General features: G+C 38.1%; 1 protein-coding gene and 1 pseudogene across 5 annotated transcripts; one reads left to right on the forward strand and one right to left on the reverse strand.

Annotated features, from left to right (window-relative positions):
• Positions 1 to 15,302: 15,302 nt before the first annotated feature.
• LOC149156156 (uncharacterized) lies at positions 15,303 to 19,953 on the reverse strand. 5 transcript variants are annotated; one of them, XM_089437952.1, is made up of 3 exons: positions 18,040 to 19,947; positions 17,677 to 17,823; positions 15,303 to 15,846 (listed from the first exon to the last, which is right to left on the reverse strand). In XM_089437952.1, the coding sequence occupies exons 1-3, from the start codon at positions 19,460 to 19,462 to the stop codon at positions 15,359 to 15,361; spliced, it is 2,058 nt and encodes a 685-aa protein (XP_089294078.1). In that variant the 5' UTR covers positions 19,463 to 19,947; the 3' UTR covers positions 15,303 to 15,358. The 5 variants fall into 5 exon arrangements, 3 of the variants coding, with proteins under 3 accessions (XP_089294078.1, XP_089294077.1, XP_089294079.1); XM_089437951.1 differs by having other exon boundaries at positions 17,350 to 17,823; positions 18,040 to 19,942; XR_016262209.1 differs by having other exon boundaries at positions 15,731 to 15,846; positions 17,013 to 17,823; positions 18,040 to 19,951.
• A 4,109-nt stretch (positions 19,954 to 24,062) lies between these two features.
• The window catches only part of LOC149156157 (uncharacterized), a 52,429-nt pseudogene continuing 50,152 nt past the window's right edge, over positions 24,063 to 26,339 (forward strand).

Raw genomic sequence — 26,339 nt, forward strand, 5'->3', positions numbered from 1 at the left:
TGAGGTATTGTGTGATGTTTCTCCCCTTGAAGTCTGTGATGTTTTATTAGGTCAACCATACTTGTGGAAGCGTCATGCTGTGTATGAGTCCAAACCTCATATTATTATTAATTTAGGCATAAAACTATACAAGATACCAGAGGTAGCCTCGCCTACCACCATTTCTTTGATCTTTGATAAGAAATGCAATAAGATCATTCCCCAAACTAGGAAATTTGTTTTCTTACTGATTATTTTCCCAAAGTAAGGGAAATATTTTGACCACATCCATGGCCTTTATAAAAGGGCTCCTCCATGCAACAAAAGCAAGTGGATAAGGTTGTGGAAGAGTATAGGAACATCTTCTCCTCACCCACTGGGGTACCTTTGCACTATCAGGTCAAGCATTCGATCAATCTAACCCCTAATGCACCTATATCGAATGGGCCAATCTACCATCGATCTCTTTTGGAAAACGGGGAAATTAGGTGGAAGATCCAAGAGTTGCTACAAAAGGGCACGTCCAACCAAGTTCCTCACCTTGTCGGAGCCCAATTGTACTCCTAAAAGAAACTTGGGACCTGAAGACTCTGCACTGATTATTGGGCACTGATCAAATTCACGGTAAAAAATAGATACTCAATCCCACAAATTGATGACCTTCTTGACCAACTCAAGGGAGCTAAGTACTTCAACAAGATTGATTTGAAGTTTTTCTGTCACCAAGTTCCAATAGAACCCATGGATGTATGGAAGACCACCTTCAAGTCCAAGAAGGGTCTCTTCCAATGGTTGGTCATGCCCTTCAAGTTGACAAATTCCCCCACAAATTTCATGAGGCTGATGGATGGAATCTTGTAACCTTTCACCAACTCATTTGTGGTTGTATATCTGGATGATATCCTCATCTTTAGTGAGAGTTGGGAAGAGAACTTACAACATATTCAACAAGTCCTTCAAACCTTGCAACAACTCAAGCTATGTTCTAATATAGATAAATGATCCTTTGGCATGGACTAGGTCCAATATCTAGGCTACATAATTGATGGGAAAGGAGTGCATGCTTATCCAACTAAGATCCAATTCATTTGGGATTGGATGCCCTTGATGACTCTTATAGAGCTACACAAATTCTTGGGCCTTTCTAATTTCTATCAAAGATTCATGTTGGGGTTATCTCATATCACTTGGCCCTTAAGTCAAGTTACAAAGGGTGGAGAAAAATAAAAGTTTTTTTGATCTAAGTCATAGAAAAATGTATTCATTAAACTAAAACACCACCTTTTCTCTTCACCAGTCCTCACCATGTAAGACCTACAATCACTATTTGAGATTGATGTTGGGTGTGGAGCCTGATTATCTTATGTATTCAAAGGTATCGCCGCATTGGACCCCAATTCGTAACGTTGCCGCCCGTAAAATATTCGTTGTAGGGGGGGTCCAGGGGGGGTGCAACTGCGACCTTTGGGAGCCCCCCCCTGGTGGGGGGATTGGGGGCAGTGCCCCCGAAGCTAAGAATAGATGTAAAATTGCCTTGTAAAATGTTGTAATTTCGTAGTCAATCTGGGCCATTCATTAGGTGGAGATCTGAAGGTAGAAGCTATGTTTAATTTTGGATTTTTTTCCCTAGAAGTCAACCCCTTGCTATATATGAGGGAATTGTATTGCGTCTACGCATATCTGTATTTTGAGTGAGGAAGAGAGAGGAGATTGAGAGCGAAGAGGGAATTACAACGAATCTGCTGTAGATTGTATCTCTTCAGTTTGCTAGATAATATAAAAAGAAGGACTGGCTGTTTCTCCGTGGATGTAGCCCAAACTAGGTGAATCACGTATATCTGTGTCTCTATTGTTTTATGCGTTTTCTGTGTTTATATTTCTGCAATATTTTATGTGTTCCTTTGCTCTGTAATATATAATTCCCTAACAATTGAGATGGATGCCTATGATTATGTTATTAGTGCAATCCTCACACAATAAGGGCATCCAGTGGCCTATCAAAGTGAGACACTCTCTCATACTATTCGACAGTAGGCTTGCTGACAATGGAAACATTATATTATGTGGAAGGATATGATCATCCACATAGATCACTGACCTCTTCAATTTATGCAGACATAGGGAAAGTTTCATAATGATCACCATAATAAATGGTCCACATATCTACAACAATTCCATTTGAACATTAAATATAAGAAGGACTGCAGCACCAATCACGTTGCAAGTTTCCTTATCCAACCCCAATTGTGGCATTGGGAATAATTATCAAATATTATGGGCACAATACCTATGGATGGCTGAAAATATACAAAAATGGCCTAGAATTCACCACCATATACCATATGACAATTGACAACAAGAAAGTTCCAGACTTACACCTCTAGGATGCACTGTTATGCTACTTGGGACACCTCTGTGTTCCTTCAAGAGAGCACACCAAGATGATTTGGGAGGCACATTATAGTTGTGTAGCAGGGTACTTTGGTGTGGAGAAGACAATGGAAATACAACAAAAGTAGTTTTATTGGCCAAAACCTTATGGGCACAATACCTATGGATGGCTGAAAATATACAAAAATGGCCTAGAATTCACCACCATATACCATATGACAATTGACAACAAGAAAGTTCCAAACTTACACCTCTAGGATGGACTGTTATGCTACTTGGGACACCTTTGTGTTCCTTCAAGAGAGCGCGCCAAGATGATTTGGGAGGCACATTATAGTTGTGTAGCAGGCTACTTTGGTGTGGAGAAGACAATGGAAATACAACAAAAGTAGTTTTACTGGCCAAAACTCTATCAGGATGTTGGCAAATATATTAGATCCTACATTGCTTGTGCCATTTCCAAGCCAACCAATAAAAAAAAGACTTGTAAACCCCTCTAATTACTCCCAGATAACCTTGGGAATCAATCTCCATGGACTATATGTTTGACCTTCCTTCTACCAATAATGGTAATGATTGCGTGTTTATGGTCATTGATATATTTTCTAAGATGGCCATATTGGTTGCCTGCAAGAAGAGTATCACAATAGAAGCCACTTCCAAGCTCTTATTTGAATGAGTGTGGGCATATTTTGGGATCCCATAGACCATTATATCATATCGAGATAGTAGGTTCCTAAGCACATTCTGGTTGAGCCTTTGGTCATTGTTGGACACCAAGGTCACCAAGTCTAAATTTCTCTATATTACTAAAATATGGTATACTTGGTGGGCATTGAGCCAATAGAAATAAGAACTAGATGGATATTTTTGTGGGCTTCACACTAGGAAAGGTTTGGTTGGGGGGTGTACTTGAATGGAACCAAATATATGCTAGATGATGTGTTAGATGGGAGAGTGGCATCCAAGAAACATAAATCTATTGAATGTTGGGAACGATTTGAGCTAAAGAGTGGAAAACAGATCTCGCTGAAAACCTGTAGTACAAAATGATGAGAAAAATATAATTATATTTAAAAAAAATAAAATAAGAAATGAATGTGATATAATAAATAACTACCAAAATTTAGTCATCTTAGGAAAGGTGTCTTTGTTGTTTTACAAATTGTCCATAAATTTACTATTTAACTAGTTGAACGTGGCTCAAATGATAAAATAAATAATAAAATATGAACTACGTGCCCTTGGTTTGCATATGCAGGGAACTTAAATGACGAAACATGCAACTAACTATACATGAATAATGATAGGTATATGGAAATCCAATCTTAAGAGCGATGTGTTGGTGCAAGCACATCCCTAATAGGAGTTAGTCACCATTAATGAGGCATCGTTTTTGGGAGTTGTTCTCTCATGCTTTAAGCCTGTTATGAAACCAGCTCAAGAAAAGATAGAAAAGATAAATCCACGCCTTAGAATTTAGCCTCTTCGAGGGGGCAACCTCCTTTACATTACATAAATGAACAATTCTTTTCTGATACAAATGAAAATACCTCCTTTCTATATATAGGAGTCTAAGTGGTCCCAATACAATCAAAGCCTACATAACAATAATATTGTAGGGCACAACAATAACAATAGTGGGCTTCTATGTGGCACAATAGTAACAATATGGGCACTACATGGGTACATCAATATAATAAGTGGGTTGTACTAATAACAATAAGGGGTTACACTAGTAGTATAGGGGCCTAACATGCCCCTCTCCTTCAAAAAGCGTTGTCCTCAACGCTTGAGTAGTTCTTGATGCTTCTGTATAAGATTCTTGTCCTCCCATGTGGAATCTTCAGCGGGTAAGTTCTTCCACTTGATGAGATACTCTGAAATTGATCGATTTCGTAGCTGTCGGGTTCTTGTTTCTGTGACTGCTCCTGGTTCCAATATGATTTTTCTTTCCTCTTCAATTTCTGGCAATATTGTTTGAATTGGGATCTTTTGCAACTTTTGAATAAGTGGCCATACTTCTTCGTCCTTCTTCCATTCATCCCTTGCTTCGTTTATCCAATCTGGTTGGATAATATAAATAGCACAAAACAATGCTTCCACATCCTCATCCTTGAAGAGTCTTCCCATTCGGTAAGGTTGCCATTTTTAAGTGCATGTAGTATTGCCAACATTTCCTTCTCATAAATAGCTTACTTGAGATGTAGCAGTAAAAATACCCAATCACCTACATCAAAACATTTTTCACTATGATGTTGATCTACCTGTTGTTTCGTTTGATTTTGCACTGAAGTGACGTTATCCTTTAAAAGTTGGAGAACTTGTTGGTGATGCTCGATGTGATCCTTCACTGCTTGAACCTTTTTCTTCTTGATATGTCCTTCTATCTCTAGAGTTTGAGGAGTGGTAATTTCTTCCAATCCTTTATAAGATGTGGTCAGATTCATTTCTTGATGCTCGATGTGGTCTTTCACTACTTGAACATTTTTCTTCTTTATATGTCCTTCTATCTTGATAGTTTGAGGAGTGGTAATTTCGAACAATGAATTACAAGATATCGTCTGATTCATTTATTCTTTCTCTGGGGTGGGGTCCTGGCGTATATCTTCTTCTTTTGTTGTTTCTTGATCTTTTTCTTCCTCCTCTTCATATTCTATGTAAAATAATTTCTTCTCACCACACTTATGACCTTTAGTGCATTTTCTATCACAATTGTAACAAAGCCCTTTTTCTCTTTTTTCTTCCAATTGTTGTGGTGTAACCCTTGTAGGTTGTGGAAGGCTAGGAGAAACAACACTTCCATCTTTATAGTTGTGAGGGGTACACTTCCTGGTTTCCATAATTTTTCTTTCCACTATGTCACAAAGCCCTTTTACTCTTTCCAATTGTTGTGGTGTTGCTCTAAAGAAGGTGTTGCTCTTTGTATCCTCATAATGTGCTATCATTTCCTCCGTGAAAATTGACCACGTAACAAGTTGTTTATGAGAACAAAGCCCTTTGTACCATAAAAATTGATCTGGTTCTAAATATGAAGATGCAATACATACCTTTTGTAACAGTTGTACACCATGTAGATCAAAATATTGCTCCATCTGAAGTATCCAATTTACGGATCCTTGCCATCAAACTTCCTCATCTTGCTTTTTCTTGATTTTAGGAGCTCGACCTTGAAACGACTGTAACTCTGTACTTTTGGATCTTTAAGTTCTGAAATTGTGACCTGTAGTAGCCCTCTGTGTCCTCTTTCCAATGCCACCAGTCTGATCCAAATTGGATTCTCCAAGAAAAAGTTATGTGAAATCTCCCACAATGACTTGCTTTTAGACTAGTTCAGTAGAGAAAACTTGTACGACGTGCCACGAGTCACTGCTTCAACCTTTGACTCTGAAAAATACATAAAAGAAAACTACAGTCTGTCCTCTTTCTGTACCTTCTTACGAAATTTCAATCCGATGCTCAGAAAGAAAGTTATGACGATTTTCCCCAGGTCACCTGTTTTGAGTGTAATTCAGGAGTCTGCCAAAAGACCAACTTCCTCAGATCATATCTCTGAAAATATCGTACGAAAAGCTCTGAAATTCGGACCCAAGGTTCAGTGCGATTTCTTCTCAAGTGGGTTTTTTTTGCGACTTCTGAAACGTCACAGAAAAAAAGTTATAGCGAAAATGCCACGATGACCTGTTTGGAGCAGCGAAACCCTAGAATCCAAAGCTCTGATACCAAATGTTATGAAACCAGCTCAAGAAAAGATAGAAAAGATAAATCCACACCTTAGAATTTAGCCTCTTCGAGGGGGCAACCTCCTTTACATTACATAAATGAACAATTCTTTTCTGATACAAATGAAAATACCTCCTTTCTATATATAGGAGTCTAAGTGGTCCCAATACAATCAAAGCCTACATAACAATAATATTGTAGGGCACAACAATAACAATAGTGGGCTTCTATGTGGCACAATAGTAACAATATGGGCACTACATGGGTACATCAATATAATAAGTGGGTTGTACTAATAACAATAAGGGGTTACACTAGTAGTATAGGGGCCTAACAAAGCCACACATTATTTTATACACAACACAAAAAATTAACATCTCTAAGAGAAAGAGATACATATGAAAATAAATGAAAAATCGTATGAACCAATATAAGGGATTAAATCTTGGTTTTTGTGTGGGGTAACAAAATAATATTACCTTATCAACAAAAAGTTGTGTTAATACATATTTTTAAAACTTAATATTGCAACCTTGCTAATTTTGCATGATCATTAACTACATGTATCACCAAGAATATGCCTAACTACTACATGTTTAAAAACCCACGCCAAACACCTTCAACGATACAACATATTAGAATGTTCACTTCACCATAGTTGATATTGCATCATCACTACATACATGCAAATTCAACCTAGAAATATAACACTTCATAAAACATGTTCCATTATATATATATATATATATATATATATATATATATATATATATATGCAGACACTCAAAATTGTCTCAAATAGACATATTCAACAAAATGGCACAACATGCCCAATATACAAAAACAACATCTCATGCATAAACATGGAAGTATGGCATATGATGAACTATATAGAAAATGGATCTAATATACAAACAACATATAATACCCAAACCTGAAAGTATAACATATGATGTCACAAATACAAAATGGGTCTCATTAGTTACTTATTGACCACTTCCACCTCACCACCATCATTTGCATCTTGGAAGTTGATATTTCTCCTCTTAGTAGAAGAAGGAGCTTGACTTTTTTTCCTTTTGGGGCATTCTTTGTCTCTCCGTGGATTGAAAAAAGAAACAAAATTCTCATTAGGTTGTTTTTTTTTCCACAATGAATTATCATGCTTACAAACTAATACTTTATAATTCAAGCCCAATAAACTCTCCACAGATGATATAATCAGTTGTGAGGGTGTTGTCATCCTCCATGTGCCAACCTCTCTATTATATCACCATGTAATAGTTACAAGAGTCAAAGCATATAATTTAAACAAAAAATTTCTAGAAGCAATTTGTTTTATCATAAAGAAAGCGCAACCTTCTCAAAGGCAACATCTACTATTGCATCCACTAAATTGCCATCATGGGTTGATGACCAGGGGACTACATGGGGGCTATTTGGAGAAACCATCGGGGATGGAACAATGGTAGTGAAAATTTGTTTGGGGGCGGGGTGGGGGGGGGTGGTGGGGGCGGTGGCAAGGGATGCTACCAGATGGTCTATGGATGCCACCTCTATGGGTGGATGGGATTGCAAAGGTGTTGGAGGTGGGTGACGATCAACACCCATGGGTTGTATTAATGAAGCTCCTTAATGGAAGTAATATGAATACCAAAATTGAGGCAATGTGATGATATTAACATACAATTTATGGGGGAATAATGGATGGTGGTGAATGATATGTAGGGGATAGAGTGGAAAACTAGGAAAATGAAGGAACTTGCATATGTGTTTGTAATATTTTCATTACTTAACCAAAATAGGGTAATGAAATAAACATTTAAAAAAATTTAATTTGACACATGATACCTGGGAAAGGGATTATATGTTCACTCCAAGTGGGCATGTCATCATCACAATCTATAAAAACATTAAATGAATACTACAATTGTATCCAAACTAAAAAGATCTATCTTATGGACTAAAAACATATGAAATGTTTTGTAAGGACAAATAGTTTTAATTCGTCATGCCCGATTATGTGATACACCAAATGAGAAAGCAACATCCACTACAACATTAATGGCACAAACTAGCACTGATTCATTTGTAGTGGTGGGGCGAGTGCTATTATGGCATAACACCTACAAACAATATATAATTAGAATATAGATAAAGCACACAATACAATCTCTCTCTCTCTCTCTCTCTCTCTCTCTCTATATATATATATATATATATATATAGATAAGAATGTAAAGAGGGTTAAGATAATAGCCTCCTCCATAAAAATATACTACCTCATACCCTCCATCTTCTCATAGCAAGTTTTTCCATAGCTAGTACATATTAGGCTCACATGAGCCTCCATGTAGCCTCTGTTGGTCAAACTATGTTGTAGAGTTAGATGGTCTAACCCCTATCACATATCAATTGCTAGCGGCTCTTGGCACGACCATGCTAACAAGATGCCATGATACACTAGGGTGTGAATCAATGTGGCTATTTCTATTTAGTTTCAATATGCTATCCATTACTAGAGGATGTTGGGCAAGGGGGTTAGGCCTTCGTCTATGTGGACGGGGACCTAATGTTGGCTTATGCCTAGCATTTTGTTTATCTTGTGCAGAGCCATGACCCACCCCTTGGAATTCTCCCATTTTAAAGTAATTGACATAGAGTTCTAGCCTAAACTATGCACATAACTTCCTCAAGAAATATAGAGGTACCTCCCTATTATTACAAGGATGTTTATCAAATACCATGAACTACTTTTCCACCCAATGGTCTTGAAATGGTTAGTAGGTAGACTAGTCCATATGAATGTGTTTTTGTTTTACTTGTATGGTTGTTTGTTTCTTGGGTTACAAAGACAAAAAATATTGTTCTAGTAATGTTGAGGGCTTTGATTTGGTCTTTATTTAGACTAGTTGTATAGTGTTCATACATTCTAGCCCTATAATTAGAAATGTTGGTTAACTATCTTTGGGCATTGGAGATGGATGACACACTTAAGTTTAATGACAACACTCTGGTGTTTTGGGGATCCTATATCGGTGAACTCAAAAGTAGCCAATGATGCATTAATTTCATAATTTACATTTCTTTGTTCTTGGTTTGAGTTCATTGTTCTAAATTTTGGTTTGGTGATGGTGGATATGGGTTATGACTAGGTTCCATATTAACCAATTTCTCTGCGATTCAAGATGGTGACAATATTTAGGGTATTACTTAGGTATTTTTTCAATTTTAACCAAATAAATGAAAGAAACAAAAAACAACCATTAGAATGCTTAATTGGAATCCATAGATGAGGTATTATGTTGACCCAGGTGCTTGACGTAGACTAAGAATATTTTTTTGCCCCAGTGACACCTAAAAATGTGTTGCGTGGTCCCAAACTAGTAAAAAATGGGGTTGTGGGTGCATAAAATATGAATTACACCCTGAACACATGCATTATTGTAACAATTCATGCACATTCCTAAGAACATGTGCACAGTCCTAAGAATGCGTGTGCATTCCTAGGAACCTGTGCATACTCTTGAGCCATGTTGAGCTAGTGGCTTAGCTGGCATCTTGGTTAGCAACTTAGGCTTTGTCGAGCCTGGATGCCCAGGAATTCCCACACATTCCTAGAAATGAACACACTTTCTTGCTAGTGCACATTCATGATGGCCTCATTCCACTTTTGGGGCCATCATGTTGTGCACCGCCCCATGTTACACGTGATTTTACCTAAAAATGTAAGACTTGAATCAAATGGGACCATGCATTTTTGTGTGATATTTGAAGAGGAACCATTATCCCTTCATCAAAGTGCATAAGGATGAGTATGAGGGTCCATTAGAAACTGTAGCCTATTAATGATGGATTTGGCATTTGAATTCTTTTGTGTACTATTTTCAAGTATACACGTAGTGGAGAAATCATGGGAGAGATGTGCATGTGTGATAAATAAAACATCTTGAGATTTTGGAGTAAAGTACCACAATAAGGTGGCTATATTGAGTCACCTTAACTCTTCATAAGTTCTATTATCACTAAAAAGATCAACGAGAGCATCGTTATCTTCCTTTATAGAAGATTATATAACCAAAGTTTTCTTATTCAATTGGAAACATTAGATTTATTATGTACTTATTTCTTACAATGTTTATAAAAACTTAATATAAGGAGAAGAAGATAAATCAAAATACAAAAAATATCTTGAACATGTATTAGCAAGAGGTGTGCACTTTAAAGGTGTGAATATTGAAAGATTGGAGGATGAAGAGTGCTAAATTTTGTGTTGATTTACAAAATTTTCTTCAGCCAAATATACTTGATTATATCTTGCATCAAGGGGGGTGTTTTCCATGTACTTAAACTCATGATACAAATGTTCCTACAGCCTCTTTTTAACCTTGGAGACAAATTTTTCAAATTGATCAATAGTGCCAAGAAGAATTCATAATTGGTTGAAGTGGTGGATATAGTTTTACGCAAACATAATTGTTCAATCCTTGATACATGTGAAGCACCCATAAGGTTAGAAGATGAGACTAAGGGATTCCACAAACTGAGTCCAATTAGTGATTGGATTTTAGTTTGCTACGCATTCTCCAACCAACCATTTGGAAAGCCCTGAAAGCTTCAACTCAGTGAAGAAAATATTATTATAGTTGAACAATGTACCTAGGTTGAAGATCTAACTGTGAAGCATTTCTAAATAATAAATCCATTATAAATGAAAACTTTATATTTAACAAATTGAATATAAAACTTGGTAACAAAAATATCACCAACATTTTTTTATTAATAAAACAATAATATTTACGCCGTAAGGCGTTTCCCTCTGAAATCAACTCCCCTCTCTGCCTACATGTCATCTTGTAAGCCACACGATCATATGTTAGACGATAGCAACAATTTCAGCCGTTGATCGTTCATTCAAAGGGGTTGCCCAAATGGTTTGGGCGTTTCATTTGGCATCGGGTCGAATAGTTTCATCCGCGCAGCTGAACGGGATTTTCTAGTAGTCTAATGGCTGGACGATTTCTTGATGCCGTTTCTTACCAGTGCAGGGTTTCATTGCACATTGCAGTAGCCGTATATCTCATTGGGCCATCTTCCGCTATATGCATGCAGGTTATGTGATTAATCCAAGGCGGTTTTATTCTTTGAGACGACCTAGTGTTTAACGCGACTTGCCTGCGAGCCTGGCCGCTTCTCAAGCATCTTCGGATTCGTTATTTTTGACTAAGTATTTTTCATTCTGGTTTGATTCTTTTCATCAAAAGTCTGTTAAATTTTTTAATATGTAATTAAACTTTTACACGGTAATATTGAGAGGTGGTGTTATTCTGTTAGATGACCTAGTGTCCTGCGTAACGTTTTAAAGCGTCTCACCTTCGAACCTGGCCGCTTCTCAAGCATCATCGGATTCGTCCTCTACTTTGGCCGAGTATTTTTCATTCTGGTTTGATTTTTTCAAATCATAAGTCTGTTAAAATGTAATTAAATTTTTTTGTGGTTGATTTGCAATGCAGTGAAGAGTTGAGGAACTAGCCGAGAAAGCCCCTTTTAAATATGTTGTGGCCCCTTTTAATTCTTACTGAGATTTTCCACAGCGGTAATATTGAGAAGTTATTGTGGTTGGATCCCGATGCCGAATGGAGTAGAAGAGGCAGCCGAGGAAACTTCCCGTTAAGTATTTGGTGAATCTTGTTTATGATTCATCTGCTTAGCAGACAGTTTTCGGGGTGATTAGCTTCTCATTCTCATCTGCTTATCGATAGCTTTCCGGGTTTTTAGCTCCTGTGAAAATGAAAATAAAACCCAGTTATTAGTCGTATGTATTTTTAATTGTAGGTGCAGTTGTCGAAAGCATTCACTGCAAAGGAAATGTTAGAATCGGGATTTCTTACTAACGTTCTTTCTTTTAATAGCGTCATTAGCCTGTTCATTGCAGATGGAAGATTGAGAGAGGCTGCTGAAGTTTTTCATCAAATGTTAAAACTAAAGGCTTCACCCAATGAGAATACATACAAAACACTGCGCATTCTTCTGAAGAGAGGAGGCGATATTTTAAAGATGAGAGACAAAGGTGAATAATTTATCAAGGAAGTTAAGTGCAACAAAGCAATTTAAGAATGGAGGTGAGTAATGAAAATGCATGAGATCAACAGAAGGGGAGTAAAAAGTATGAGCAGAATATCAAGAAAACAGTGTATTGCAAAATACAATCGATAATGAAAGGAACAATAATAACAGCGCACAGTATGATCTTAACGTACTAAAAATCACACTTAGGTGTGTTCGCTAGTGTATTAAGATCAAATGTGTAACTTGTCTGTGTGGAATCATGAAATGAACCATTAACCGGAGAATGACAGGCAAAATGTCACAGATTGCTCAAATATACATATTATTGCCAATATAGAAATACGGCCGAGGTGGTATCAGAGCCCGAACGGACCCGGGCGTTGTAGCAGTGAGCAGTTGGCAAGTGAAGATACGGTTATGGAGAACAACCAAGATTTTGTAATCTTGAACGTCTGTGGCAGAGATGTTCCAGCATTGGCAAAAACAGGTGGGTTGTATAACCTCATATCTTTGCGATTGATTGAGGAAGTGGGGCTGACATCTACCGTGGAGAACTGGGAATGGGGCTTGGCCGTGGTTCAAGACGTGCCTGTGCAGTTCGAAGGATATAGAGGACAGCTGACTTTCGTGGTGGTCAATACCGATGGTATTGATGTAATACTTGGGCAAGAGGGACTTCTTCAGATTGATCAGACAATCGAACCGGATGGAGTTGCAGACCAAGAGGAAGAGGTCACGGGAACCAAGGATGCGGAAGACTTGACTATGATAGAGGATTGGCTTGGAGATAATCAAGCTAAGTCCGAATCGTGCTGGTTGGAGACATGGGTGGACCTTTATGATGATGATCCGATGGAGGTAGCATTTGAAGGTGTTCAAGGCGGACCAGGATCGGGTGGCTTATCAACATGGAGGAGTGAGGACACTCACATGGAAAGCAGCCCGGTCAGCTAGCTGGTTTGAGAAGAAAAATTGAAGGTGAATCTGCATACAAACAAGACCATGAGAAAAGTGGGGATGAATCGCTTGGAGTTCGTGGACTTGACATTGTATGGCAAAACCATCGAAGCATTGGTGGACACAGGAACCAAACACAACTTTATAGCGACACGGTTGGCAAAAGAATTCGGACTGACAATTACTCCAGCAAGGTTGGAAATTAAAGCCGCGAATTCTAAGACCAAGGTAGCAGGACGGGTACACGACGTACGGGTACAGATAAAAGAATGGAGAGGTCAGGAAGACTTCATAGCGATGGAGATGGAAGACCTCGACATGGTTCTAGGACAAGAATTCCTGAAAAAGAACAAGGCTGTCATTGTTCCTTTCGGTAGTGAAGTGGTACTGATGGGACGAGCGCAAGTTTGGATTTTGCCCACCCACGAGCATACGAAAGAGACCAAGGCGAAGCATATACAAAGCAATTTAAGAATGGAGGTGAGTAATGAAAATGCATGAGATCAACAGAAGGGGAGTAAAAAGTATGAGCAGAATATCAAGAAAACAATGTATTGCAAAATACAATCGATAATGAAAGGAACAATAATAACAGCGCACAGTATGATCTTAACGTACTAAAAATCACACTTAGGTGTGTTCGCTAGTGTATTAAGATCAAATGTGTAACTTGTCTGTGTGGAATCATGAAATGAACCATTAACCGGAGAATGACAGGCAAAATGTCACAGATTGCTCAAATATACATATTATTGCCAATATAGAAATGAGCTACAAAATTGGCGATGTTCAAAGAATTGTAACTTGTGAAAGCACTATGATTCTAGACATGTCAGTTCTACCTTGCCAAGATTACAATCTGTGAGAGCGATAGAAAAGGTGAGCCTAACAAATGTGTCTATCAGGATGAACTCCAGAAACTTTCTGTTTGGGACTAGTCTCCCTCCTACTTTCAGACTCTTCTGCTACGGATTGTCCATGCGTCCGTCTTCTGCCCATATGAAGTTTATATCTGGCAATGTATTATCTGCTCATTATATAGCTTATATAATATAATTATGCTTTTTCGTTTCCTGAAAAAAACAAATGTGTCTATGTTTGCAACTGGATCATTGCTAATCCTGTTTGCAAATTATGTGGGTCAAGGAGTTTCCTGGTCTCAATATATTCGTACATCTTTAAGGATGGAAACTAGGAAATTTCTCCACTAAAATCATTTTTTCTGAAGGAAAGGTTTTGTCAGATGAATTATCAGGATCATTATGATCTTGAATTGTACTTTACAGGAATTACTTGGTTGTGAGATAAACCGTTGCTTTTTCCCCTGTAGTTTTACTCTGTACAGACTGGTCTATTCACAATATTGATCTTTCATTATAGAATATCTTGTCTATTTCAAAGTTCTGTGCAACCCCCTGCCCCCAGGTGACAATTTCTTCTATTAGAGAAATACACAGAATAACCATGAAAGAAGTTTATATTTTGCGGTGACAACCTCCTGGATTTTTGAAAGTGCTTCCTTTAAACTCAAGAGAAACATTAAAACTGGCCCAAAGAGCATGCTGCAATTTTTCCAGGGGACTTTCGTTTATACATTGCATGAAATACAATTTCACAAGCATGAGAACTTCAAACATTATATCAGCCTCTATGTAAACTTGAATCACATAGATGTCTACATACCAAACTGATAAATGGAGCATGGGATATCTGGCACTCAAAGTACCCCACTTTTCCGGCTAATTTTCACTCTAAATCTCGTTGAAACTTGAAACTATCCTGGAACTTCGAGTACTACCTCTGCAAGGGGAGTTTTGTCCATGAAACTAGGCCCTAGGTATTTTGGCCAATTTTAAGACAACCCAGAACGTCGGATTTCTGAAAACATGATCAGAATGTGCAGAAATGAGACTCACCAGAAAAACAGGGCTAACCAAAAATAGGGCAAACTAAGTGCCCCATGTCAAATGCTGATAAATGGATGTGGATGGCACGGACTTATTTTAATATTCTTCGGAAGCCCAAGTTCATGTATCTCGTTCTTTAAAGTGCCTAAGCGTGCAACATTAGTTACAATTCCCTTCTGGAATCATTAAACCACTTTCTTTTTTTTCAACAATATTCAAGCACTTTCCTTCTGTGTTGGAAACACCATTCAGAAAATTCCAGAGAGGCATCCCAAATTATTGGACCTCAAATATTTTACTCAAAAGAGGTCATAGAGCCTTAATGTTACATATCAAAATAGCATACTGGAAGTGGAAGCTTGTGCAATAGTTTTCACTTTCTGAGCAACACTTTTCACAGCTAAGCCTCTCTCTATCATCCCATTCCAGAACACCTCAGGTCTGCCATCCATCTCTAGAGAATACTTATCAAATACATAAAATGTTTTAAGATTGATCAGAATCCTTTTTGAAGCCATTTCTTCGCAAAGTTCTGAAGCTTTATTTAGCTCACCTGCTCCCAAGTATGCATAAATAAGAGTAGTATAAACAAGGGCATCACCAACAAGACCCCTCCTAGACATTTTATTGAATGCTTTTTCGGCACTTCTCAGCTTGGCTTTCCTGCACAAACCTCGAATGATGCTACTATAGAGAAAAACATCTTCAGATAAACCTCTTTTGACAAATTCATCAGGCAGCTTCAGGGCTTCCTCTTCATTGTGTTGGACACAATAACCATCAATTAGCCATGAGTACACACTAAAATTAGGCATAAAACCTGCACTCAACAGACAACAAACTGATTTATTAATATACAATGTTCAGTATTGCAACAGGCCCATTTCTCACAAACGGAAATGGATACAACAAATCCTATTGGTGAAGTTGGTCACTGTACATGAAAAAAACCCAGACCTATAGTTGCGGGTAAAAATCAGGATTATAAGAGGAAGTAAAATTCTTTAATTATAAAATCTTGTTGGAAATTACAAACCTGCAATAATCATTTCAAACAGGACATCCTTTGCTTCATCTATATCTGGCAATGTATTATCTGCTCATTATATAGCTTATATAATATAATTATGCTTTTTCGTTTCCTGAAAAAAACAAATGTGTCTATGTTTGCAACTGGATCATTGCTAATCCTGTTTGCAAATTATGTGGGTCAAGGAGTTTCCTGGTCTCAATATATTCGTGCATCTTTAAGGATGGAAACTAGGGAATTTCTCCACTAAAATCATTTTTTCTGAAGGAAAGGTTTTGTCAGATGAATTATCAGGATCATTATGATCTTGAATTGTACTTTACAGGAATTACTTGGTTGTGAGATAAACCGTTGCTTTTTCCCCTGTTGTTTTACTCTGTACAGACTGGTCTATTCACAATATTGATCTTTCATTATAGAATATCTTGTCTATTTCAAAGTTCTGTGCAACCCCCTGCCCCCTGGTGACAATTTCTTCTATTAGAGAAATACACAGAATAACCATGAAAGAAGTTTATATTTTGCGGTGACAACCTCCTGGATTTTTTGAAAGTGCTTCCTTTAAACTCAAGAGAAACATTAAAACTGGCCCAAAGAGCATGCTGCAATTTTTCCAGGGGACTTTCGTTTATACATTGCATGAAATACAATTTCACAAGCATGAGAACTTCAAACATTATATCAGCCTCTATGTAAACTTGAATCACATAGATGTCTACATACCAAACTGATAAATGGAGCATGGGATATCTGGCACTCAAAGTACCCCACTTTTCCGGCTAATTTTCACTCTAAATCTCGTTGAAACTTGAAACTATCCTGGAACTCCGAGTACTACCTCTGCAAGGGGAGTTTTGTCCATGAAACTAGGCCCTAGGTATTTTGGCCAATTTTAAGACAACCCAGAACGTCGGATTTCTGAAAACATGATCAGAATGTGCAGAAATGAGACTCACCAGAAAAACAGGGCTAACCAAAAATAGGGCAAACTAAGTGCCCCATGTCAAATGCTGATAAATGGATGTGGATGGCACGGACTTATTTTAATATTCTTCGGAAGCCCAAGTTCATGTATCTCGTTCTTTAAAGTGCCTAAGCGTGCAACATTAGTTACAATTCCCTTCTGGAATCATTAAACCACTTTCTTTTTTTTCAACAATATTCAAGCACTTTCCTTCTGTGTTGGAAACACCATTCAGAAAATTCCAGAGAGGCATCCCAAGCTATTGGACCTCAAATATTTTACTCAAAAGAGGTCATAGAGCCTTAATGTTACATATCAAAATAGCATACTGGAAGTGGAAGCTTGTGCAATAGTTTTCACTTTCTGAGCAACACTTTTCACAACTAAGCCTCTCTCTATCATCCCATTCCAGAAAACCTCAGGTCTGCCATCCATCTCTAGAGAATACTTATCAAATACATAAAATGTTTTAAGATTGATCAGAATCCTTTTTGAAGCCATTTCTTCGCAAAGTTCTGAAGCTTTATTTAGCTCACCTGCTCCCAAGTATGCATAAATAAGAGTAGTATAAACAAGGGCATCACCAACAAGACCCCTCCTAGACATTTTATTGAATGCTTTTTCGGCACTTCTCAGCTTGGCTTTCCTGCACAAACCTCGAATGATGCTACTATAGAGAAAAACATCTTCAGATAAACCTCTTTTGACAAATTCATCAGGCAGCTTCAGGGCTTCCTCTTCATTGTGTTGGACACAATAACCATCAATTAGCCATGAGTACACACTAAAATTAGGCATAAAACCTGCACTCAACAGACAACAAACTGATTTATTAATATACAATGTTCAGTATTGCAACAGGCCCATTTCTCACAAACGGAAATGGATACAACAAATCCTATTGGTGAAGTTGGTCACTGTACATGAAAAAAACCCAGACCTATAGTTGCGGGTAAAAATCAGGATTATAAGAGGAAGTAAAATTCTTTAATTATAAAATCTTGTTGGAAATTACAAACCTGCAATAATCATTTCAAACAGGACATCCTTTGCTTCATCTGTTTTCCCAGACTTGCAAAAGCCATGAATAAGAGCCTTGTAAGTATACACATCAAAAACTAGCCCGGTTTGTAACATCTTGTTGCGAAGTTTCCAGGCATCAGCCATGTTACCTCTCTTGCACTGCGAATTGATCAAGGTATTGCATGTAAAGTGATCAGGTTCAAGACCCTTTTCCGCCAATTCATTCAAGAGATCATTTGCTTCTTCCAATTTCCCTTCCTCGCAGAGCTTATGGAGGAGGACATTGTATGTCACCGTTCCTGGCACCAGCCCTTTCCTTATCATTTCATCCCGCAGTCTGAAAGCCTCAGTCAGATTATTTTCTCTGCAATAACCATCAATCAGGGTAGTATATGTTACATTATTTGGAACCAGATCACCCATTTCGTTCAAAATCTTCAATGCATCCCTCAATCTGCCCTCTTTGCAAAACCCGTGTATTAGAGTGTTATATGTTACAATATCGGGTTGAATGCCCTTCTCTAACATCGTGTCTTGGATGCTTAAAGCTTCATAATGCATTCCTTTCTTGGAAAGAAGGGAAATAAGACTATTATATGTGAACAAATCTGGATTGAATCCATGCTTCTTCATCTGATTTACAAGTTCTTCGGCATTTTGCAGATCACCTTGTTTGCAGCAGGCATGGATCATGACATTGAAAGTCCGAGAATCAGCCTCGATCCCTCTACACAACATTTCCCTATAGATTTTCCAGGCCATAGTTGGCAATTTGGCCTTGACTAGACTGTTTAGAAGGATATTACAAGAGTGTACGGTGGGGTTGATTCCATAAGAACCCAACTGATAAAATACTTGGATTGCATCTTGGGTCATTTTGGATTGCGCATATGAATTGATCAGCATACTCAGAACTGCAGAATTGGTGCCCAAATTGCTATAATCATTTATCATAACATCTAAGACTACTGGAGAAGATAGGAAGCCTTTATGGGAAATGGATTGTAACAATGACTGTGCAGTTTTGAACTTATTGTTCTTAGTGAGAATATGGATTATGGTCCAGTAAGGGCGGGTGGCGTGCTGGTAGTGTGGCAAGTAGGCAACCCACTTGAAGAATCTCCATGCCAGGTTTCCATCATGCCTACCAATCTGCAGAAGGATCTCGCTCATAATGCAGGGATTTAGCCTGGAGGCGATTTGGGCTTTGGACAAACAGTTCCATGTCCCCTCCATAACCACTTTGAAGACATTTTGAATGAATTCTGAATCTGGAATGTTGCCCATGTCCACTTGGGATTCATTTTTAGATAGGGTTTCACTTACTGCACTTGTGGAGTAAAATTTGTTGTTGAGGTGGGTGTTGTAATAAATACTGTGCGGAAGTCTTGTATGGAGTTTTAATTGAATTGCTTTCATTGGTTTCTATGCACCAGGGAACTCCGAACTTGGAAATGTTTAAAAAGTGGAGAAAAACTCATACCCGGTTGGAAGTGTCGTGTACAAACATAAAAAAACACTGGCGTCCAACATCTCAGAGTTCATTTGATTGGTAATGTATACCATACGGCCATCTATGATCATGTTCGTTATACACGCAGTGAAATCGATTTGCCCTACTCGGCTCCACCCGCATTTGATGGTCATCAAGAAGGATGGCTCAAATAAAAATTTTCAATCCTCTCAGCGCTCGTAGATCCGTTCTTGTAAACGGAAAGGGTACTCACTTTATCAACTCCAAATCCACTCCCCCTTACATGTATAAATGCCAGTAAGCGCTGGAACAGTATCTTGGATCCAAAGATATATTTTGAAAAATTTTCAATCCTCTCAGCGCTCGTAGATCCGTTCTTGTAAACGGAAAGGGTACTCACTTTATCAACTCCAAATCCACTCCCCCTTACATGTATAAATGCCAGTAAGCGCTGGAACAGTATCTTGGATCCAAAGATATATTTTGAAAAACCCCTGTTCATCTGGTTATCACCACCATATAACTCGATACCAGGGTTGATTTTGTGGTAAAATAATTTAAACTTTTAGACGTTATAAAAAGTACCCGATATATTTTATTAGGTATTTTCAAAGGGAAGTACGGGAAAGAATTGCATTGGAGTAATTTTCAGAAATATTCATCTCAGAGTTAATGAATCAAAACAAATAAGTATTATTTACCTCAAAGTTAATGAATCAAAATAAGCATGTTTATTTCACACTAACCTTGTGAGGCACATGAATTATTAGTTTTACCTCTTCCTAACATTATTCCCTTTTTCTAGCACTATTCCATATAATTGAGTTTTTTTATCGAAAGTTTGAAGAAGAATTGAAAAACAAATTAATCCTATCTGAGAATTTGGGGATTGAGAAACAAATTAATCTTATCTGAGAATTTGGGGTCTGAGGTAACATTGAGAGGTAAGTCCAAATTTATTTTAGAATTTAGGGTTGTAATGAATTTTGAGTCTTTTTATTAGATAAATTGATTAAATAATGAAATAATTAATTTTTTTGTGATACACATTTTTACGCCTTTCTCTCTGAAATCAACTCCCCCAATTGCCACCGTGTCCTTGTTTGAGCCATCAGATTAGATGTTAGATGATTGAAACGTTCCAGACCGTTGGATGTAGTTTAGGTTAGTTTTTTATATTTTTTCGGCACAGTTTTTCTCGCAGCTTCAAATCGCCGCACAGTTTTTTTCGCTACTTCAAATCTCCCTGAGCAGGCAGCGTCTCTGGGCATCCGACTCTAGGAGCTTGGAGCTTGATGAGCTTTTATCTCCAGTGAGGGTTTTGCAGGCAAAGTTTTCAATGGATCTTCAGGGCTTCAAATTTCCTCCATCGGAAGAGAAATCCTGCATCGATCACAAGAAATTTCCCGCGTTTTATGAAGGAAAATCCCCTTACAGACAGAGGACGGACTGGATTATGAACGAAGATGCCAGATTCAGATCCTCCAACTGTGGAGAGAATGACTTCATTTGTTTTGCATTCCACTCGCGAAGTTTGCTCTGATGCGGCCATTTTCCGCAGTGCTGTTTCGGTGGTCGGTAACTCTGCTTGGGTCATGTTTGATGGTCTGGCGGTAGATCAGAAATGTTTACAGGTAAAAAGCTTTAGTTTTATCTTTCAGCTGGTTCTCCGCTCTTATTTCTTTGTTCTTCGTGACTGTAGGCGTTCAAGCCCTATCAGATACCCTAATCAGTTTTCCTGTATTTGAAATGCAACGCAGGACGTTGGGACCCCGAGCTGGCTCAACCTGCTTGGTAGGGCGACGTGTCTACAGTGGCGGAGTTTCCTTACGGGTAAGAACTTGCCATAGTTTGAGGGGAAATTTAAAGCGTGGCTCCAATGCGACCCAATGGTGGAGCTTTTGCCAGAGTTTCCTCATCTCCAACTGTGGAGAGAATGACTTCATTTGTTTTGCATTCCACCCGCGAAGGTTGCTCTGATGCGGCCATTTTCCGCAGTGCTGTTTCGGTGGTCGGTAATTCTGTTTGGGTCCTGTTTGATGGTCTGGCGGTGGATCAGAAATGTTTACAGGTAAAAGCTTTGGTTTTATCTTTCAGCTGGTTCTCTGCTCTTATTTCCTTGTTCTGCTCTTATTTCCTTGTTCTTCGTGACTGTAGGCGTTCAAGCCCTATCAGATACCCTAATCAATTTTCCTGTATTTGAAATGCAACGCAGGATGTTGGGACCCGGAGCTGGCTCAACCTGCTTGGTAGGGCGACGTGTCTACAGTGGCGGAGTTTCCAGTTATGGGTAAGAACTTGCCCTGGTTGGAGGGGAAACTTAAAGCGTGGCTATGGCTCTCTGCATATATGGGATTCCTGTTTCGTAGCCAAAAAGCTCAATTTAGAAGAGGGTTAGAGCTTTTAATGGGGTTTTTCCCAAATGTAAATAAATTTTGCTATGACAATGTGATTATCATTTCAGATATTACCCAGAGCTTATTCTGCTCTGAAATTATGTAGTTTCCTGTTATTCTCTTTTGTGACGATGAAGGTTTATAGAGTTGTGTCGGTTAATTATTCTGCGGTTTGATATGGCTACCATGGCCAGTAGTCGACGGCACATTTGCTTAAATTTGTTTTTGAATCTTTGCTAAATATGTATACCCAGTTCGGGGTTTGCGTCTTCGGTTATATCTTCAGAAAATAATGTGATGTATACTCAATTTCTTGCTTACTCGTGTTTTCCCGTATGTTATATCGTTTACATATTTCAAGGAGTTGTCTACGTTATAAAGAGTTATAAATCTTTGATTTGGATATGTGGTATCAGCCAACCTGATCTCCGTTTAATAATTGCAGCTTGTTTACCAGTTACATACGTTTAACATTACCTACTGTATGTTCTTTTCCTTTGTAATTGCGGGGTCTGCTACCCAGTGTCATTATAGCCTGGCCTCCTCAGTTTCCAAGTTTCTTCCGGGAGCTTATGATCCACTCCCAACCTCTAGGGTTCATCATTTTGTGCTGTTATTTCCGCCTATGGAAGATTGGGTCGAGCTGCAGAGGCAGAGAAGATGTTTGAAAAGATGGTTAGCGCAGGTGTGGAGCTAGATGTTTTTGTTTATGGTGCCTTGATAAATGCATTTGCTGAAGCTGGATGTGTGGAAGAAGCTGTACGTTACTTTCAAATAATGCAAAACGCTGATTTTGCAGGGAACTTTGTGGTGTATAGTTCTTTGATTAAGGTTTATAGTAAACGTGGTTTTTTTAAGGAAGCACAAGAAACGTACAAACGCATAAAGAAATTGGGTGTTGAACCAGATGCCTTTTTATCAGGTTGTATGCTTGACCTTTATGCTCGCACTGATATGGTGACTGAAGCACAAGAAGTATTCAAAGTCTTGAAGGAAAAGCAGCAGGCAAATGAATTTTCTTTTTCCATGATGTTGTCCTTATACAAAAAGAATGGAAGGCTTAATGAAGCCACTGAAATTGCAAAGGAAATGTTACAATCGGGATTTCTTACTAACGTTCTTTCTTTTAATAGCGTCATTAGCCTGTTCATTGTAGATGGAAGATTGAGAGAGGCTGCTGAAGTTTTTCATCAAATGTTAAAACTAAAGGCTTCACCCAATGAGAATACATATAAAACACTGGGCATTCTTCTGAAGAGAGGAGGCATTTCAAGGGATACAGTAGAGCAGCTCGATGTTGCACGTAAAAGTGGGCTTCCACATGGTATTCAGGCCTTGAGAATGACAATCTTTTCTGCAGTGGGGATGCATGCTGAAGCTTTGGAAGCTTGTGATGAACTGAGAGCTTCTGGGTTGGATTTTGATGTGTCTTCTTACAATGCTGTTATATATGCACTTGGTAGGACTGGGAGGATTAATGAAGCTTACAACATGTTCATGATCATGCAAGCCAAAGGTCTTGAACCAGATACAATTACTTATGCAAGTATGACAATTAGCTATGGGAAGCTAGGGTTGGTAGACGGTGTTAGGAGAATGTTTTACAAAATGAAACAGAAGGGTTTTCAGCCAAACGAATTCATGTTCAAGGCAGTTATAGATGCCTATAAAAGTGCTGGGAAGTTTGCTTTAGCCAGATTTGTTACCCAGGAGAGGGAGTTCATGCATCAGTTGCAAGATCATGGTCACATTATATAAGATTATGCAGATCTGGTTTCGAGCTCGATTTCATGTGCACAACTTTTAAAAGGAAGCTGGCATACCCTGTATTCATGCTGTTGTGTCTTTTAACATTTTGTAAAATTGTAACAGGTTATTTTTTTTTGGGAAATTTAAATCTATGCTCCTTGTATAGCTTCCACATGGTATTCAGGCCTTGAGAATGACAATCTTTTCTGCAGTGGGGATGCATGCTGAAGCTTTGGAAGCTTGTGATGAACTGAGAGCTTCTGGGTTGGATTTTGATGTGTCTTCTTACAATGCTGTTATATATGCACTTGGTAGTGCTGGGAGGATTAATGAAGCTTACAACATGTTCATGATCATGCAAGCCAAAGGTCTTGAACCAGATACAATTACTTATGCAAGTATGACAATTAGCTATGGGAAGCTAGGGTTGGTAGACGGTGTTAGGAGAATGTTTTACAAAATGAAACAGAAGGGTTTTCAGCCAAACGAATTCATGTTCAAGGCAGTTATAGATGCCTATAAAAGTGCTGGGAAGTTTGCTTTAGCCAGATTTGTTACCCAGGAGAGGGAGTTCATGCATCAGTTGCAAGATCATGGTCACATTATATAAGATTATGCAGATCTGGTTTCGAGCTCGATTTCATGTGCACATCTTTTAAAAGGAAGTTGGCATACCCTGTATTCATGCTGTTGTGTCTTTTAACATTTTGTAAAATTGTAACAGGTTATTTTTTTTTGGGAAATTTAAATCTATGCTCCTTGTATAGCTTCCACATGGTATTCAGGCCTTGAGAATGACAATCTTTTCTGCAGTGGGGATGCATGCTGAAGCTTTGGAAGCTTGTGATTAACTGAGAGCTTCTGGGTTGGATTTTGATGTGTCTTATTACAATGCTGTTATATATGCACTTGGTAGTGCTGGGAGGATTAATGAAGCTTACAACATGTTCATGATCATGCAAGCCAAAGGTCTTGAACCAGATACAATTACTTATGCAAGTATGACAATTAGCTATGGGAAGCTAGGGTTGGTAGACGGTGTTAGGGGAATGTTTTACAAAATGAAACATAAGGGTTTTCAGTCAAACAAATTCATGTTCAAGGCAGTTATAGATGCCTATAAAAGTGCTGGGAAGTTTGCTTTAGCCAGATTTGTTACCCAGGAGAGGGAGTTCATGCATCAGTTGCAAGATCATGGTCACATTATATAAGATTATGCAGATCTGGTTTCGAGCTCGATTTCATGTGCAAAGCTTTTAAAGGAAGCTGGCATACCCTGTATTCATGTTGTTGTGTCTTTTAACATTTTGTAAAATTGTAACAGGTTATTTTTTTTGGGAAATTTAAATCTATGCTCCTTGTATAGAGAAATTGTGGATAAAAGGGTACTAGTAGTTCTTTTAGTGTATAACAAAAATGCAAATAAAAAGACATTGGTCATTCCCTTCTCCAATATAAATTAAGACTTTGAAAACAGAGGAGGGCACCCCAAAATCCTGAATCTTGACAGTGGTATCCGAGATTCTCAAAAAATTCTGTGAAATTTTCTCAAAATCATATTAGAATTTCTATTTTTTTTTCGAGCAAAATTGTGATTTGTTTAGACTACGCGATTGAGGAGATGCATTATCTATTGAAACTACAATTTTGCCCCGATGGCCCAGTTCTCATCGGAATATGGTGAAAAAAATTAATGTGTTTAAATCGTTTTTTCGTTTCAGAAATAAAATAGTGATTTCAAATTCTCATTAATTTTCTACACGATTTCAATTATAAACTGGCTAAACATCCTAACACCCAAATTAATCTCCTGAGTGGATCATTCAACACAGAGAAGCAATCTAACTTTCGCTTGTAACACAAGCGATACTTAAAGAAGTGGTGGATGTGAATGCTCAGAAAATGGGAAAACGACATATGAGATCACCAGCCGGTCATCCCTTTAAGTCAAGAACATATGCCTTTTCTATTACGTTACCAGACTGAACTTTTGTTCAAGGCTCTGTCTCACTGTTGCACCAATGGAAAGTAGAGCAGACTACTGGTCGGCCAGGGCCCAGCATAGATCCATGCAAACGAAAGGCAGAGACATGTGACTGTGATACTAGCCACAACCTCACATAAATAAATACATGCCCAGGCAAGCCTGACAGAGGGCAACTCCATTGAATTAATATATGAATTAAGGGTATCATGGTTCAGAACAACATAATGTTCAAATGTGAAGCCAATGAAATTATATAAGATTACCCTGCTCCTTTCTTACTAATTTTCTCTTTATAAACTAGCCATTTGGAACTTTGATGTTACACATTCAAATTCTAGTATCATCCACCTAATTCTAGTATCATCCACCTGTTTAATTCTCATGTTGGGGCATCTGCAATATTTGACGACATAATGCCTTTAGAAGCACATAGTTTGTTTGACTACCTGTCCACTAATTAGTTTGTCTATGCTCATTATGGTAAATTCGATCTTACACCTTGAACAAGCTTTACTTGTAGTTTACTAAATCCAATGGCTGGTTTTTTGGGTATCCGACACTTGATTAATTCTCACCGGGCAATCTTTGACAACATAATGGCGTCTAGAAGCTCATAGAATCCAATTTTTAACATATTTTCACTCTTTTTATCACTAGGAGTGCTTAATTCAAACAATGGTGAGACCATTT

The sequence above is a fragment of the Pinus tabuliformis genome, chromosome 9 (genome assembly GCF_031772625.1).
Source record: "Pinus tabuliformis cultivar Carrire ecotype Pingquan chromosome 9, CPIR1, whole genome shotgun sequence".
Taxonomy (NCBI): domain Eukaryota; kingdom Viridiplantae; phylum Streptophyta; class Pinopsida; order Pinales; family Pinaceae; genus Pinus; species Pinus tabuliformis.

Bases quoted from the DNA above. Each gene is read 5' to 3' on its own strand.
- LOC149156156 (XM_089437951.1), bottom strand. From the start codon at position 19,462: ATGAAAGCAATTCAATTAAAACTCCATACAAGACTTCCGCACAGTATT. The intron at 17,824-18,039 runs GTTTGTAATTTC...TGTTGAGTGCAG, and splicing joins GTTTGAAATGATTATTGCAG to GTTTTATGCCTAATTTTAGT. The intron at 15,847-17,349 runs GTATGCTATTTT...TGTTGAGTGCAG, and splicing joins TGCACAAGCTTCCACTTCCA to GTTTTATGCCTAATTTTAGT.